The sequence below is a fragment of the Anneissia japonica genome, unplaced genomic scaffold (genome assembly GCF_011630105.1).
Source record: "Anneissia japonica isolate Jap-2015-1 unplaced genomic scaffold, ASM1163010v1 scaffold287972_len269925_cov191, whole genome shotgun sequence".
Lineage (NCBI taxonomy): Eukaryota > Metazoa > Echinodermata > Crinoidea > Comatulida > Comatulidae > Anneissia > Anneissia japonica.
The window spans coordinates 102183-120771 of NW_022686996.1; the positions used below are offsets into that span (position 1 = coordinate 102183).

The 18589-nt window shown below is 37.3% G+C and overlaps 1 protein-coding gene across 1 annotated transcript; it reads right to left on the reverse strand.

The window, feature by feature from the left end:
- Nucleotides 1-8390: 8390 nt before the first annotated feature.
- On the reverse strand, nt 8391-15608 carry LOC117117985 (phosphopantothenoylcysteine decarboxylase subunit VHS3-like). Its single transcript, XM_033262484.1, has 4 exons — nt 15516-15608; nt 14885-14924; nt 10056-10326; nt 8391-9929 (listed from the first exon to the last, which is right to left on the reverse strand). The coding sequence occupies exons 3-4, from the start codon at nt 10322-10324 to the stop codon at nt 9878-9880; spliced, it is 321 nt and encodes a 106-aa protein (XP_033118375.1). The 5' UTR covers nt 10325-10326; nt 14885-14924; nt 15516-15608; the 3' UTR covers nt 8391-9877.
- Between the last annotated feature and the right edge of the window lie 2981 nt (nt 15609-18589).

The following is an 18589-nucleotide window of genomic DNA, read 5'->3' on the forward strand; positions in this document are numbered from 1 at the left end:
TGTATCTGCATGTATGTATCTGTATATCTGTATTTTAACAACATCTATCAGCGCTACATACTTTTGGATCGACCAAGTTTAAAAGTTATGTACTGCGCATGACTGGACTACACAGGCAAAGCTCCCCGGTGTGTTATTCATTTGCATCTACTAGGCCAATTAATATAGGCTAGGCCTACTTGTTTGCAAAACTGAATAACTTAAAAAAAAAAAAAAAAAAAGATTTAAAATGTATGGCTCGTATGGCTCGCATGACTCGTACATTGGCTCGCTGGCTCGCACTTTGGCACTACTCTATCCCAAACATTGCAAGTTGCCACGAATGATGTAATATCCTAGCATTCTGATTGGTTTACAACTTGCAATGGAGTCAACATACCTTACTCGCCAGCCGGTGTAGTCGGGCGCACACGTGGTTTGGGATGTTACTCGCGAAATATAGTTTCAATTCCAGGCTCCTGGTAGACACAGACACCGAGGTTGCCAGACACAAAGTCATTTGACTCTTTGTACGCCGCCGATACGAACAAAAGTAGGTCAGAAGCCGACTGGCTCGTTCAGTAAATAAATGGTAGTAAAGGAGTTGCTTTCTATATTATTTCATTTAAAGAATTACAAAGATATGGTCATTTGAGTTCCTGATTATGAAAGAAGTAAAAATTCTTACAACATACCTGGTTGAAGTTATTAAAATTTTTAACCAGAAATATTTTTAAAATGATTTTTAATATTTTAATTTAAGCCCCGCCCATTTGCGATGTTCATTGAAGCGCGAGTATGGCCGTGACGTCATCTCTATACAACCCGTTTTCCAAACTTTTTCGCCCGCTGCTCTATATTTATCAATGGAAAATGGACGCTGAATTAAAGGAGAGGAGGATATCATGGACGAAGAAACAGACAAACTAAATAGGCTTGACAATACGAATTGGTAAATGTTAACGTTCATTTACAGTTTCGAGTTGCGTATGTGTGTACGTGGCCTAGCTAGTGCGTCGGCAAACTTTAGCATGAGTCAAGGCCTAGCTTATTCGTAGCCCTACATTACTCAGGGGCGGATCCAGAAATGTCCAAAAGGGGGTGGGAGGGGGCCGGAAGTTGGGCCGATTGGGACAACACTGTCGTAGGTGGTCCTACTTTTTTTGTGTTCTAGACGCCCGAACATAACATTTGAGATATTCTGGGCTATTATTTTTTTTCTTTTTCCCTATTTTTTTTTTTTTTTGTTTCTTTTTTACTTCCCAAAAAAAAAAAAAATCCGCCCCTGTTACTACAAACCGACCAATCGCGAAATAGATAAAGTTACAAAATCGCTTACGTTTAATTGTTTTTTAATACCTGTATAGCATTTCTATTTTTGATCAATGCTTCCTAAATTACCAAGCTAGGCCGAAATATGAAGGGAAAAACAAATCGCCAATGATAATATGCAAACACTCCACTGCAGTGTTAGTGCCCTGTCTCTTATACACATCTCTGTAGTTACAGTAATTGAACCCAGTTAAGAGAATACAACTTACTCGTCTGAAGGGATCTCTTTCAAATATTTTCGTTCTGTGAGATAAGAAAATTCTTTATAGAAAGTTTATAAAAAGCAATACAGAGTGACTAATACCCGATTCACACGTACAAAAATCTTACCAAATGTAACAAAATGTAACCAAAATTAACATTTTACGGCACGTGTGAAAGTACCTCCGTGTAATATCCTTGTAAAATCTCGGAGCGTCTCGGTAATCCTGTCTCTTATACACATCTAGATGTGTATAAGAGACAGTTCTCACGGGGTTCTTTGAATTTTCTTCCTTCTGCATACGATTCTGATCCACTAGAAATAGATAGGCCTAGTTTTTCTCAATGATGTATGAATTACCCTTGTTATTGATGTTAATTAGTAATGGTAGAAGGAGAAGATATACATAAAATGAACGTCGGGATGGTGTTAGTACTATTACTAGTATTAAAAGAGTCGACAGAAACGTTGGAAGCTATGCCTAGTTTAGTAGTAGTAGTACAGCAGTTGTTAAGGGTATTGATTGCTTGGAATGTTTACTGTGAAGGTGAGTTCAACAGTCCATCTGTGACAGGGGTTCTCAACTAGGCCTGGCTAGGCTAGACCTACATCGCAGTAGGGGAAAAATGGTTCATTGAATAAACACTGAATAAATTTTACACAACCTTGGCATTACCTTACAGACGCGTGTGAATGCTTTTTATCTCGGTAGGAATAACTCGGGAGATCGCTCGGTTACAATTTGTTACTTTTTGTTAAATTTAACTTCACGTGTGAATCGGGTATTAGATAGTATGCCAAATAGCATGACGAAATTCTTCCCATTAGAAGAAACTGTCACTGGTGGGTTGGATGATTGATTGCTAATTGCCTGCATGCTGCCTAAACGGCCTTCACAATGAGTAAACAAGACCTTGGTAGTAGGAGAAAATCGGATACAGTTCAGTATACACAATTTTTGAATCTAATATTATTTAAAACATAAAATGTTTTAAACCAAAATCCGACCATAATGAAAAAAGGAAGAATGGAATGGTGACAACCTTTATGACTTTGTTGCATGCAGTGGTTCCTATAAAATTCACAAAGAACACTTAAAAAAGAAAGGTTCCATGTATAACACAACCAACAATTAATTTTCATGACAAAGATTAAATGTACTGTATCATCAATGACCTGGCAGAGGCTAATTTTATGGTATACAAACTGTGTAAAATGTTCTCTTACCAGGTTTTAACCATTTCTTTTTCTCAGTCTGTCCTATCGCAGCATGCTCACAATTAGGAAATAAATCTCCATGTCCTGTGTGCTTGTCTTGAATGTGTCCTGCGAGAGAAGTCCATTTAGCCAACATTAGATTTCCCTCGCCCGTCTTAGTTGACGTTGCACACTAGTAGAGATGATTAACAATACTGCGTATCCATGGTTTTATGGGTTTCCCACACGCTAATTTTGCTGCTGCATCCATCAAGTTTTTTCAAAGAATACCAAATTTTAAAACCTAATTTACAAATAAAACAACAACCATTTAATATAAAGACAGTGGCAGCGCTACTGAGGGGGGGGGGGGGGTGTAATCAGCAGTGGCGTATCTAGAAGTCTTGAAATGAGGTTGCTGATGATCAGTTGAGGGGCGCTAAAGTGATTTTTAACTACTACTTGACAGTGATTTTTGGGGGGTGGGGTTGAGTAACTTTTGAAGGGACATACGCACCCCTTACCTGTAGATTCACCACTGGTAATCAGGTCCCCCCGTCGGGCAAATCCCGATGCCACTTCTGTATACAGAACAGAAACATACCCTTCGCTATGTGCCAGTTGTCGAACTTGTGGTCTACTTCAGGCAAATTCTCTCTCACCCACTTCTTGAAAGCTGTATGACGATCTGTAACCAACAAGTCAATCTTCACTCCACTGTCTTCGAGATTCTTCACTGCTCTTATAAGGCCTTCTCCATGGCATGGCTTGAACTAACTTTATTAGACTAAAGATAGAAAATAAATTTGCTACATGTTGGAAATATTAATATTCATCTTTGCACAATGTGAAAGTGGTATATTCAATGAAGAATTTAATAAAAAAATAAAATGAAAATGGGAAAGCTGCCAAAATTATGAATTTTATTATTTTAATAATTCACCTGCACAAGTTGAACATCCAAGGATTTTCCCACTATTGAGCTCCATTAGTGTATAACAGCCATATTTTGCTGAGTGACCGGGTGAATCACACCGTCCATCACCGCCAACAACAACTTTCAGGCCTTCTTTTAATCCTTCAATCCACTTTGATTGACTATCTTTCCATAATTTCTCTATGCTCGGCAACAGAAAATTATTTTGGTGAACAAAAAAGGTGTGCGAGGATATGCTTGCACATCTTAAATGTTTCAAAAGTTGCAATGATTTTGCAGCACATGATCCGGAAAACAAGATAACTGCCGAAAGCAACACATTTCCAGCTGGGGTGTTCTTAATCATTGGTTGTGAATCCCATACCCTTTTGAAGTCGCAAGATGAGCTAAGTTGGCGTATGCGGCAAAAAGTACCTTGTCACACTAAAGGTGAACTGTAATGATGAGGCATAATGGGGTAACAGACAAATAATAGTACACTGCAAAAACAAGTTAAATTATAAAAGTAAAGTCTTTAATAAATAAAATTCCGTATGCATCTTCTCTACAACATAATAGTTCTTCCTGACGGTTTATCGTTGTACATATACGGTAACATAACTATTCAACTCTCATGGTATCGGTCAGTAACAGGCACAGGTACAGACACAGGTGGCACTATAACAAATAAAATCAATTTTCTAATAATCACCATTCATTTCATTACAATTATTCATTAATCAAGCCTATGATAAGTATAACAATTTACTAATTAGTAAAACAAAATATAATGTATTTGTACTCAATGAACATCTAAACTGAGGGCTGTCTTGACGACACATCCCTTACGTGACCGTAAGTAGTTCGTATCGTTTGAGGTGCTAATTAAAGTCATGCTTAATTGCTGCCATTATAAATACGCAAATTATAGCGCTAGATGATCGTTTTAACCGTGACAATTAACCCCAACCCAAGTTAAATGCACCGCTACTTAACAAAATACACTTACATTATCTTAACTACATATAATCAATCATAAACATCAATATGGATAACAGAGAGCAGAAATTCCAAATCAAATATTTTCTGGCCAATTGTAGGCATATAATCAATGTAGGCATATATTCAACTTTCTTATATATAAAAAAATACATTTAATTTCATACAAGCAAACTCATTCTGATGTTACATTTATATACGACTTAAATAATCTGCTCCGACATTATTTACTCCTTTTATGACCCTGACTCGGTATCTGAAAGGTTGTAAAATAGAGGTCATCGTAAGATGCGACCATTTGCCACCTGTGTTTTTCTAAGAGATGTGAGAGGCTGGTGATCTGTTTCGATCACAAACTCTCTACCATAAAGGTAGGGTTCAAATCTTTGCACTCCCCATATAATTGCAAGACATTCCTTTTCAATAACCGAATACCTCTTTTGGGTCTCATTGAGTTTCTTACTCGCATATGAAACGGGAAATATTTCTCCAGCCGTTTTCTGGAGTAATGCTGCACCAATACCTGTGTTGCACGTATCAGTCCTTAAAATAAATTCTTTGCTGATGTCGGGCAATTGTAAAAATAGGGCTTAAACACAATTTTCCTTTAAGAACTGTAAACGCCCTTTCTAACTCATCATTCCATGCTATTATATTAGGCTGTCGTTTCTTGGTTACATCAGATAAAGGAGCGGATATAGAACCAAAGTTATCAACAAATTTCCTGTAATATCCTAAAAGTCCTAGAAATGACCTCATTTGACTTTTTGTAGTAGGTCTTTTAGCATCTTTTATTGCTTTTACTTTATCATATTTCATATTATATACTACATGTCCGAGAAATTCTACTTCTCTGTACCCTATGTAACACTTAGTTGGTCTCGCAGTTAAATTTGCATCTCTTAACCTCTGAAGTACATTGTGAAAAGTATCCAAATGTTACTCTCACGTTTCGGTATGTATTAATACATCATCAATGTAATTATGGACATTAAGTAACCCTTGTAACAATCTACGCATAACGCGAGTAAAAGTGGCTGATGCATTAACTAAACCGAAAGGCATAATTTCGAACTCAAAAAGTTCAACATGAGTAGTGATCGAAGGCCGTCAAATGCTTTGATTCTGGTGCCATAGGTATCTGCCAATAACCTTTGCTTAGGTCGATTTTAGTAAAGATTTTTGCTAAAACTGCAAATACCTCATCGGGATCTGGAATAGGTTCGGCATCAAATACAGTAAGTACATTAATTTTACGCATATCACAGCACATACGCTTCGTCCCATCTGGTTTATTAACTAGAACAATAGGACTAGCGTATGGGCTTTCACTAGGGGATATTATACCTAATGTCAGCATTTCCTGAATATCCTTTTCTACTTCTTTACGCATAGCATGTGGGATGGGATATGCTTTACTTCTTACAGGAGTATTGTTATTTAGTATTATTTTATGTTGTCCCAAATTGGTTTTACCCGGTACGTCAGTCATTGCGTCACAAAACTTCTCCATAACACTCATTACTTCCATACGTTTACTTTTAGGCAAATCCCGGCAAACATTTACATCCTTGATACTCTCCTTACATTTAAGAGGTGTCAACACCAGCTGCTCCTTTTCTCTATCAAGTACCTCACTGTTTTCACTGTTCCTTCTTACATATTTTTTTAACATATTAATACGAAAAACTTTCTCACGATGGCCAAAGTTCACTTGATAGTTAAGAGGGTTTACCTTTTGGGAAATAGGAAATGGCCCTTTCCAAGACATAAGTAATTTGTTGGAATCTGTTGGGAGTAAAACCAAAACCTCGTTCCCTATCTCTAACTCTCTAGGTTTCGCCTTTTTGTCATAATACTTCTTGAAGCGTTTACTAGCTTTATGTAATTCATTTTTGACTATTGTACAAGTGTGTTCCAATCTATCCTTCAAATCAAGAACATAGTTATAGGCTGGCTTTTGTTCACAATGTGTACGAGACCCTGTCCATAACTCTTTGATAATCATCATGGGCCCCCTGACGCTACGGCCATATAGTAACTCAAATGGTGAGAAACCAGTGCTCTCTTGGGGTACCTCCCTTTAGGCGAATAATAATGGTCTATATACCTATCCCAATCTTTCGGCTTCTCTTCGCACATCTTTTTCAACATGCCCTTTAAGTTCCATTAAATTTTTCTACTAACCCGTTACATATAGCATGATAAGGTGTTGTAGTGTAACTCTTAATGGACAACAGTCTATTAACTTCAGACATTAATTTAGACGTGAATTGGGACCCTTGGTCAGATAACACTTCATTTGGGAACCCCAATCTTGAATAAATTGAAATTAAAGCCCCAGCAATTGTTACAGTTTTTATGTTTTTTAAGGGAACGGCTTCTGGATACCTGGTAGATCCAGGTATCCAGTAAAAACTAGAATAAATTTATGGCCCCGTGTGGTCCCACTAAATCAATCCCAACTCTTTGAACGGCTCACCAATAACTGGCATACTGCCTAGGGGTACCTTAGTAACTCTTCCTTTTGGAACTGTCCGTTGACAGATGCCGCAAGATTGTCAGTAACGTCTTACATCAGCCTGCATCCCTGGCCAAAAAACAAGTTAGAATTTTATCATAAGTTTTCTTACTTCCCATGTGTCCCCCTACAATAGATTCATGTGCAATTCGAAGAACGTGATTTCTAAAACATTTAGGAACAACAACTTGTCTTATGATATTTCCCAACTCCACTTTGGGCGAGGTGAAGTCTCTAAATAAAATTTCCTTATCGTCATAAACATATTCAAATTCTCCACAGCCCCTATCCTTATACTTACCAGTCCCCGCTAATTCCCTTGGCTTGCACAATGTGGGATTTGACTTTTGTTTGGTTATCAAATCTTCTGGGGTTACTTCATCTATTGGGCTTACAACTTTTAACTTACTCACCTTTTTCACTTCATTTGCCTTAGCTTGGCTTCTAGTCATCACTGCTGCTGTTATTTCTTGTTTCTTTCTCCACTCTTTATTTGGGTCGTTTGCATCCCTAGTACCTTGCACATTCCCAATTATGAGATCACAAACAGCACTTTCCATTACCACAGCTTGCACCGATCCTACTAAAAACGGGGTATCCACATCAATTAAAGCAACGAGAAAATGTTTAACTGTACCATCTATAAGCATAACAACTTTCTCCTCCCCGGTATACTGTGCTGACTCAACATATGCACTATTAACCACAACATTTGTACAGCCTGAATCACGCAAAACTTGAACTTCATACTTACCAATATATCCAGTTTGTATCGGCATCTTATTATCGTCACCTTCACATGATACTAATTTAGTTGCAACTGGTAAATCATTAGGCTTTTTATAAACATCAGAATAAGTATTCTCTATAGAAGAACTCCACTTACCTTTTCCCATCGGATCAGCTTCTCTTTTCCCTATCATCCCCGCACTAATATTTTCTTTCTAAAACAATCACGGGCAACATGACCAACTCGATTACAAATGTAGCATCTACGAGGAGCATAAGTCACAGGACCTCCCCTTCTATACGTTTCCCTAGGACCACTATCTCTAGGACCATTATCTTTCGACATGAACAGGTTGGGTTCCCTTCCAAAACCCAGGGCTTCTAAATACTGATTAGAAAAACTTGCCATAGTTATGGAATCTTTGGGTTTTCTTTCTCTTAAGAAAATAGCATGTTCCTTAGAACAACAGGACAAAAACTGTTCCATAAGCAATGATTCTATGAGGCCATTAAAATCTTTTACGTCTGTCATCTCAATCCATCTATTTAAGTAATTTTTCAATCTATTAAGGAATTTTGTCCCATTTTCACCCGATTCGGGTCTTATTTCTCTAAATTTCTTTCTAAAGCCATCTGCCGTTAAGTGGTAAGCTTTTAAAACTACCTGTTTTACTTTATCATAATTATTAATTTCGTCTGAAGGAAGAAGAGAATATTCAAATAAAGCAGTACCCTGTAATAAAGCACCCAAACTAGTTGCCCATTCCTGATCCCTTATCCAACCCTGGGTGGTGGCATAACGTTCAAACCTACTTATGTAAGCATCGATATCATCTTTTTCGGGATTAAAGGGTGGTAATTTAGGGGGTTTACCCTTGGAATTAGAAATAATTGTATCATTAGCGGCTACTTGATGTGCAGCCTACAAGTTGTAATTGAAATTGCAATATTTTAACTTTTTCTGCCTCCTTTTTCAAATCTATATCAGCCTCAACACGCTTTTTATCCAATTCAATCTCAAGATCAATCTCTTTTCTCGTCTTCCCTCATCTCTGACCTAAGTGCTCTCTCTACATCTCTGCTCATTTAAATTCTGTCTCTCTTCATCTACAAATACTCTTAACTCTTTTCCCGATAACTCCTTACCTATTTCTATCAACTTTTCTACTTTCAAATGAGATGCCATATTGATGCAAATTTAACCGTTACGTTAACAACTTTACAATGTATATCTTTATGTTCGTATATTTACTTATTAAGTCTTTTGCATGTACAATTATTATGTCGAATAGCATTTATTACCTCCGCCTCTACCTTATAATTTCCCGGACGAGCCCCCAAATTGTCACACTAAAGGTGAACTGTAATGATGAGGCATAATGGGATAACAGACAAATAATAGTACACTGCAAATTAAATTATAAAAGTAAAGTCTTTAATAAATAAAATTCCGTATGCATCTTCTCTTCTCAACAACATAATAGTTCTTCCTGAAGGTTTATCGTTGCACATATACGGTAACATAACTATTCAACTATCATGGTATCGGTCAGTAACAGGCACATGCACAGGTACAGACACAGGTGGCACTATACAAATAAAATCAATTTTCTAATAACCACCATTCATTTCATTACAATTAATCATTAATCAAGCCTATGATAAGTATAACAATTTACTAATTAGTAAAACAAAATATAATGTATTTGTACTCACAATGAACATCTAAACTGAGGGCTGTCTTGACGACACCTCCCTTACGTGACCGTAAGTAGTTCGTATCGTTTGAGGTGTGTCGCATGATTTAGCATACTTTGTTTTTATACGGCGGTACACCTCACACGATGATTACGCTAATTAAAGTCATGCTTAATTACTTCCATAATAAATACGCAAATTATAGTGCTAGATGATCGTTTTAACCGTGACACCTTGGACGGAATAAACGGTACTGTCTATCTGTGCACTGCACATTGCTCCAAAAGGCTGCAAGAAGCTGGTCTTAAAAAACCAGAAACGTTCGTCCTTTGTAAAGGTCACCCTGCACATAGTCTCTGTAAAAAACCAAAAATAGAAACAATGGTAATTTAAAACTAATAACATAAAATATGATTTAACAATAACAAACGTCAATTAAATGTTGAATTGTCACACAACAATAAAAACAAAATACAACTTACACATTTCCTTTATACACCTCAGGCTCCACATCAATATCCTCCGATGGATCATAATCTGGGTCATTGAGATCGTCCTCTGTGTCATTGTTAACGTCCTCATCCTCTGCCTCCTCCTCTGTGTTGCTTTCTGTGTCGTTATCAGTGTCATCCTCAGTGTCGCTTTCTGTGTCATTATCAGTGTCGTCCTCAGTTTCATCCTCTGTATTATTGTCTTCTATACCTACAGCAAAACCACTTTCATTATGTTGCTTCTCTGGAAATATCTGCATACCTAAAACAAACAAAAACAAAACAGTGATAAACCAATGTTTTGTGCATACATTTTATTGACACACTGATATAAAAGTATTTAGGTCATTGAAACTTTATTCACGATAACATTTGTTCAAGCAAACTGTTAAATTTTGTCACCCTTGAGTTTTTTCATAAATTTGTGATATACTGTAGTGATATAATTTATAAAACCAATTGATGAGAACTATTTGTTTTAAAGGCCCGACATTAATTAGGCCATATATATCTAAATTTACCCTGATGTATACTAACATTATTCGCATGGCTGTTACTGCACCCAGCAGCCACACATTTAGGCATTGTTTTAGAACAAAGTACAGTACTGCCTTCTATGGTTGTTTATCAACAACAATGTCAATACGATACAATTCGTCGTCGAGTCAGTCAACAGAGAGTGGCTGTAAAGTTGGGGCAGCTTTCACGTCATATCCGTTACAGGTCAACTTGAGGTTAAATTCGGTAGGCGGGGCTTCGAAGCCAAAACTGGCTTAAAATATGCCATTAACAATCATTTTTTTGACAAAACGCAAAAATAAATAATAAAAAGGCAACAAGGTATTGTTTTTTTATCATATATTTTATTCATTTATAATGATTTGAAGCAAACTTGGTTTGATCACCCTTGTAATTCTTTAATTAGATTTCAAAATTTGCTGTGAGACCTATTTGTTTGTTTGTTTTTTTTGTGTAAATTTCAAGATGTTGCTCACTGAGATGCATGTTGTTAAACTATAGCTGCTCCGTGAAGTCTGGCTGAGGTTATCATCAAAGAGTATTTTTTCAAAGCGTAATCTTATTTCATAATGTATGAGGTTCAGGAAATTCGTTTGGTTTTCAATAAAATATGTCTGCCTTAATACCGGCAGTACTTTGAATATAATCATCCAGATGATGCCTAATTGTATTTATTTACGATCTATTTAGAGTTTAAATTATTACTTGATCTGGGCCGTTTACATCGTATGAGTCAATACTCTATACGATCGTTTGAAATTTCGGTACATAGTCTATTTTATGAACAAATACGTTAAGGAAACGTTCACAATTACACGGACGTACAGGTAAGAGTAGCACTCAATAAAATAGTAAAAAATCGTGCAATCCGATGTTTTTATACCAGTCTCCTTCGCTTTGACGGTGATCGCTTATTTACCAAAAATAAGATGAGCCGCACATCGACACGGTTTTAGTGTACGACGTCACACTTTAAAAGTCTAGGTCATGCTGATTGGTTGATACAGTACATGTAAAATGAATGATAACATGTTTTGCGTACTGCCTGACTGAAGATAATGGGCTGTACAAGTTGTAAATAATTGGTATTGGACGGAAACCACCTTCCTGCCGCTTACAAAATCTACTCGCGCTATCAAATGACCTTGTCGCACTGAGCGCGACAAAAGCCCCTCTCCCACTAGGGGTTTTTTCAGCATAGGAGTTACAAGAGTTTGCCGAGTGGCTAGCTCGGCGAACTCGGCAAAAACTCGTGGGCGATTCGGGAAGCTCGGGGAGAACTCGTACCTACTCGTAGCAGCTCTGAACTCGTGGCGCCAATTTTGAATTTTGAATTTTTAGCGCTACGAGTTGACAACTCGTAGTAAACTCGAAGGACTCGTAGGTAACTCGTGGAGTACTCGGGGTACTCCTACCTAACTCGCCCACTACTCGGGAAACTCGTCGACGGTTTTGTCACCCACGAGTTTGATGCGAGCACTCCGAAATGAGTACGAGTTAAGTACGAGCGCACAGAGTTGGCTACGATCACCAGGAGCGTTTGGTACGACTTGATTTCGTGATACACGTGGCGTGTCAACACAACACCAATATGTCAGCAAAAAGAAGCAGAACTAAGAACATATCAAACAAAATGAAGGAGAGAGGTATACCAGATGCTTCTGACACTGTTACGCAACTTGTGGTGGAGGTAGATGTTCATCAGGAAGATACTAGTTACATACAGGAAGACCTGGATGTTCAGGACGAAGAGCACAGTATGAATCAAGACAACGATGAAACTGCCTCGAGCCCTAGGAGCCCTAGCCCTCCGCCTTCAGCTGTAGATACCTCATCAGAGAATAGACCTGAAGATTCCAAAAAAAAAAGAGGGAGCGGGCTTATGCATTTACCGAACAGGAAGAGGCGGCCATCGGGGAATGGTATTGTGACAATAGCTGTTTATATAACAAAAGACACAGGGACTTCAAAAATGCTGACAAAAAGCGACGTCTTATGGAAGAGAAAGCCAATTCATTTGATCCTCCATGCACTTGTTAGTTTGAAATTTCGTTTTATAATCTTTAGAACAAAGTGTACGCTTATAATTTTTGGTAGTAGGACAGTATGTTTATAGTACAAAAATAATGTTTTATATATTTATATTATAGCCTATGACTGATTTAAAGTTCTAGACTTGTTTAAAATTTTCTTTTATTAATACTGTATAGGCCTACTAGTTTATAAACTAGGCCTAAATATATATTACTGTAGACAAATTAACATGGCTATAAAATAACAGACGGTAAAAATAAAACGTTTATTCAATATTTTAGTTGGTAATGCACTCACAAGCTCTTTACATGTAGGTCTAACCGTTAAATATACGTATACATGCATCCATGAAATAACTGTAGGCCTATAATAATGTAAATATGACGCAAATTGTGTACATAATTTTGGGGTTTTTTTCAGACAAGCAGTTGAAAATGTTTTTAGACTCCATGAGGTCCCAGGTGGGCAAGATCACCAAACGAAAGTCTGGCCAAGGGACACAACTGATGTTGGACCGTGATGGATGTGTAGTTCAAACCTTCGGCTTTCTGAAAAAACACATTGTCCGGGTCCCAAGCAGGCCTACTGCTAAGGTGTGCTTTAAAATGCTATGCGTAAATAACATACTGTTAATTATTTAGTTTTTACAAATGCACAAAAAATAGTGCCATTTTTTATTTTACTGACATATACCTGTCTCTTATACACATCTAGATGTGTATAAGAGACAGGGCTTATGCATTCACCGAACAGAAATGGTATTGTGACAATAGCTGTTTGTATATCAAAAGACACGGAGACTTCAAAAATGCTGACAAAAAGCGAAAATTTCATCTTGTATATGCAAAACGTTTTACTGATGGATTTTTGACAAAATTAATGTAAAAATAATCATCTGTAATTATTTTTCTGTGTCTACACAAAAACAAACAAATAAAATACAAAAAACAATCTGAAATTTTTATTTGGGTTTGCATGTTTAAAAAGATTAAGATTTCAAAGTGTAAAATATTTTTGTATTGTCTATAAATACTTTAGCCAAAGAGCAAAAAAATGCTTCCTCTCCCTCCTGTCGGAGAGAAAAAGCACAATTCGTCGGGGAGAAAAAAAAATGTATTTTCTACATATTAGTAGACTCTAAAATCGAGTAAATAAGCCTTTGAAACCCCTAAATTGCCAAAATTTTGAATGCTAAAATCTATAACTAACGTTGCAGTTCCCAGATATTAAGACATCGGATTCCATGGCCATACCCAGTGGTGGTGATGATGACGATGATGAGAAATAGGAGGAGGAGGATAATCGTCAGGGAGATGCTCCTCATGCCATGGAGACGGTTAGCACAGATTCGATCTCTGATGAAGCTGGGACCAGGGGAAAGGTCAAGACCAAGAGCAGGCCAAAATGCAAGGCTACTAAAACTAAAGAATCTTAGACAATTTTAAACTGATGCATATTTTAATTTTATTTTAATTCGTGTAGACTTTGTGTAGATGTTCGTCTGTGAAAAGAAATGCATCGGTGTAGAGAGATGATGAGACAACATTAACTGAGGAAGTTAAGAGTTGTTAAAGAGGGAGGCGATAGCAATATTATCCTTCATTGCCTACACATTGGATCACACACACACACACCACAAAGTTCCACAATAATTATATGATCTCCAGACACAGAGGTCTTCATCCTTCTGCTTCATCACACGCAGAAACTGAAACAAGCCATATATTTTATTCGAAACAGGTATTGGCAATGACAGACAGGGAATGATAATTGTTATGCCCTTCCAGCAGTGTATGCATTTAGGGGGTGCGACACGACGTGCATTTGTCCGTATAAAGGGAAATGACCCCTTTAAAGATCCTTACACAGAATCCAGAACTTATGGATGTATTTATGATTCTTTGGAGGTCAACTGTAATCGATAACTGCATTTTAATGCGAGTTTAGAGCATTTTGTTTGGCGTTTGTTTAGCACTAGATCTGCTTTGACTGATGTCAACAGATTGCGACATGACAAATTCCTAGAGAGGTCCAGCGTCATGCCGGGAAAGCTATAGGCACTGAAGCTATAATGGAATAGATGAGTTCTGCCTCCTAACAGAAATGCCCTGAAGATGAATGTAGGATCAGGCAGTTCCTAATTCCACAACCAGTTGGCAATGGCTGGCATGAGTTTCAGTGGGCTCTATTTATTTAGCATCTACTTAAATACAACATTTTACAATACAAAGACATACAAAAACAGATAAAAATTAAGATGCTCTTACTGTATGCCACAAGAGCTTGTCGAAGTACTTATAGAGGAACCTGAAGAATCAGAGTAAAAGGAAGAGGAGAAGATTGAATTAATAAACTTGGCATATATTATATTTAATGCAGAGGAAACAGGTGATCTCATTAACAACTAATAACATACTTTGCACAAAATCATTACGTATTTTTGCTACTTTATATCAATTTGAATGGACTTATACTGAACTCCACTATTTAATATTAACTAGCAGCTAGAGCTAACACTGAATGTCATTTCTTTGGTATGGACAAGGTAAATCTTTTTTATTGCGTCATCAAAAGTATAAACTTACGTTTATTGATATTTCGTTACCATTTTGAAAAGGGCCCTCTTTTTTGAACTCATGGCACATCATAGTAAGTGCAATTTAATTCAATCATACTTTATTATTATCACCTAATTAGCCTTTAAGTGACCTTTTTTGTAAACAAAATGAATTTTCTGAGATTTTAGAAGTCATTTTGAAAAGCGCCCTCACAGGCTCGCCCACCACTATCGAACGTGCAGACAACCATATTTCGGTACCTCTATAGTTAAAGTTTCCAAAAATATTTGTCTCCAAATAATGAGTTTTCGCCTATAGATTATTTGGTGTAATTACTTACTTTCAGCAGTCTTTTCATAAGGTGACTGGTTGTCGATATCAGGTTGATCAAGTCTCAGAATCCTCAATGTTTTTCGGTTATACGGTACAGTAGCTTGTTCTGATCAATTTTCAGTAAATAAACATCCTCGTTGGCAACATTTTCTTTTGTTTTTAATCTGCACTGTGATCTTCTGCCATTAAAGTAGAATGAGTACAGTAGTTGTAATATCTCCTTCTAAGATATTTACTGTCGAGACACAATGATGATACAAATACAACTGTAGTATATTCTATACTACTATAAGCCTTTATTGGATCCTTGGTTTTACACTGTTAACTGTTCGAAGGATTAAATGATTGTGTGTTAATGACTATGATTCTACATCTTAGGAATGTTGTGGTTTTATGCACTCTACATTGGTAGGTTCATTTAGGATCGAGTTGTTATTTCCTGCATATCTAATGATATGACATCCCTCCTCTTAAGTATAGGATAGGGTATTATTTAGAGATATTTTATAAGTGTTCAGTTGTTCTATGGTAGCGTTATATATTTACAGCATTCAGTTTATACTTGATTGGTTATTTCTATCTCCTAGTCTATTAGTTTACTGTTAGTACTTGTTTTAGCTATTTAAGTGCAAGTCCAAGTAATTATAATTTATAGTGTAGGTTTATTATGAGTTTATAGTACTAGTACTATTTAACTTAGTATAAAACATACTCCAAATAAAGTAAGACTAGTCATTTTGATTCAATATTTCGATCTTTTACTAGATCATCATCAGGAATGAATAAAGATTTCAACATTACAAACATATTCCAGAGGTGTTACAGAAAATTAATGTTTTGATTATTGAAGTACTGTATTCAGTCCAAGTTTTAATTAATAAAGTTACAAGATTGTTCAAGTTTCTTAGTAGCATTCCTTCTCCCTTTTGCTTTGCTCCTCGTAAGTGGTGGTGAGTAAGGTGGTATAATTGGTTGTGCTGGTTTTCTTGAGGTGTGTTGTTCGGCTCTTGGTTGCTCATTATTTGCTAGTTGTGGTAAGTTGAAGGTGGCTGGTCCGATTGGTTTTGTCTGTCGCTTTCTAAGTTGGCTTCTGTTTCGTCTGTGTGTTTGTCCGTCAGCTTCAACAATGTACGATCTTGGTGCTATATGTTTTTTGGATTACAACACCTGGTAACCATGCTTGGTTGTGATGTTGTTGAATGAGAATTTTCTGGCCCTCTGATAGTGGTGAAAGGGCTTTGGTTCTGGTCTTGTCGTGGTTTGATTTTTGATTGTCTTGTCGTCGTTTAAGGTGTTGTACGTATTCACGTTGTGGGTCATCTGATTTTATTATGACAGGCAGGTTGGTTTGTAGATGTCTTCTGTAAATAATTCTCCCGGACTTGGTAATTTTGTATCAATGGGTGTTGCACGCAGACACAGTAATGCCATGTCTGGGTCTGAACCAGACGTTTTGCACTTTTTAATCGTTGATTTTATGATCTGGATCATCCTCTCAACAAAGCCATTTGATCTTTGGTAGTGTGGTGAGCTTGTTTTGTGCACTATCTTCCAAACTTTGCAGAATTGCTTATATTGCTGGGAGGCAAATTGTGGGCTATTGTCCGAAAAGATGATGTGAGGTGAGCTTTGTTCTGATATTATTCCTGTTGTCGCCTGTATTACAGCACTCCTTGTAACATCCTTTGGCATCTTCCTTTTGAAGAACATTTTGCTGTAATAATCTGCCACTATAAGATAGTTGTCTGAATCTAAGTGGAATAAGTCAGTTCCTAGAGTGTGCCATGGACGCTCTGGAATCTCTGTTGGTATCAGAGGTTCTTTGGGTTGGGAGTTTTGGAAGATCTGACACACTGTGCATCGCTCGCACATCTTCTGGATGTCGCTGTTTATGCCAGGCCAGTAGACTGCGGTCTTTGCTCTTAACCTGGTCTTAGTTATGCCTTGGTGACCTGTATGGAGTTGGTCAAGGTCATTTTGTCTGGTATGATTGCTTGTTGCCCTTTTAGTATGATGCCATCCTCCTGCGTCAGTTCATCTCGCATTGACCAGTATTCTTTAACAATTTTGGGAATATCCGACTGTTTATCTGGCCAACCGTGGTGTATGATGTCTGCCAGGACTTTAAGTGTTTTGTCTTCTTTAGTGTGGTGTCTCAGTTCGTCTAATCTGTTTTGACTGAACTGCACTGGGAAAACTCTTATATCTAGTTCAGTCATGCTGTCATCCTCTTTCTCGCTTGTCGTAAAGCTTCCAAGTCGTGATAGTGAGTCTGACAGTATCATGTCCTTTCCAGGTGTGTATTTTACCTTGCAGTTATATCCTTGCAGTTGCAACAACATTCTTTGAAGCCTTGGAGGTGCGGCATTTAATTTTTTTAGGGCAATCATTTCAAGTGGTTTAAGGTACGTATGGATGGTGAATTTATTGCCGTAAAAATATGTGTGAAATTTTTCACATGCAAAACTGCTGCTAAAAGTTAGTTCTCGTTCAATATTGACATAATCGTCTTTCAGTGCCCGTGAGTGCTTTACTTGCGAATGCTATAGGAATTTCTTCATTTTTGTTGTTTAGTTGAACTAGTGCTGCACCAAGTCGAACCTGACTGGCGTCTACTTTTATGATCACTGGTTTATCTGGGTCAAAATAGGAAAGTTTTACTTCGCCGCAGATTGCTTGTTTGGTCCGGTCGCACACTTGGGTGTGTGTTAGAGTCCACTTATACTCGGTATCCTTTTTCAATAGTTGTCTAAGTGGCTCTGTTAAGTCTGCTAGGTGTGGGATGAAGGGACTCATGTAGTTTGCGATTCCTAGGAACTCTTGTAGTTCCTGTTTGTTCTCTGGTGTTTTCAATTGTTGAATTATTTCAACCTTCTTGGGGTCTGGCTTCGCCCCTCGCTGCTGTAAACTATGCCGAAAAATGTTATCTCTTTTTGTTATATGTTACATTTTTTGGAGTTGAACATTAACCCTGATTTTTTTGCTACCATCATCAATGTGTGAAGATTCGCATCGTGTTCCTTTTCAGTTTTTCCAAATATTGCTACATCATCAGCAATTCCAATTGTACCGGGACATTTC

Coding starts and splice junctions, on each gene's coding strand:
- LOC117117985 (XM_033262484.1), bottom strand. CDS start 10,324: ATGCAGATATTTCCAGAGAAGCAACATAATGAAAGTGGTTTTGCTGTA. Junction 9,930..10,055: donor GAGGTGTATAAAGGAAATGT/GTAAGTTGTATT, acceptor GGTTTTTTACAG/AGACTATGTGCAGGGTGACC.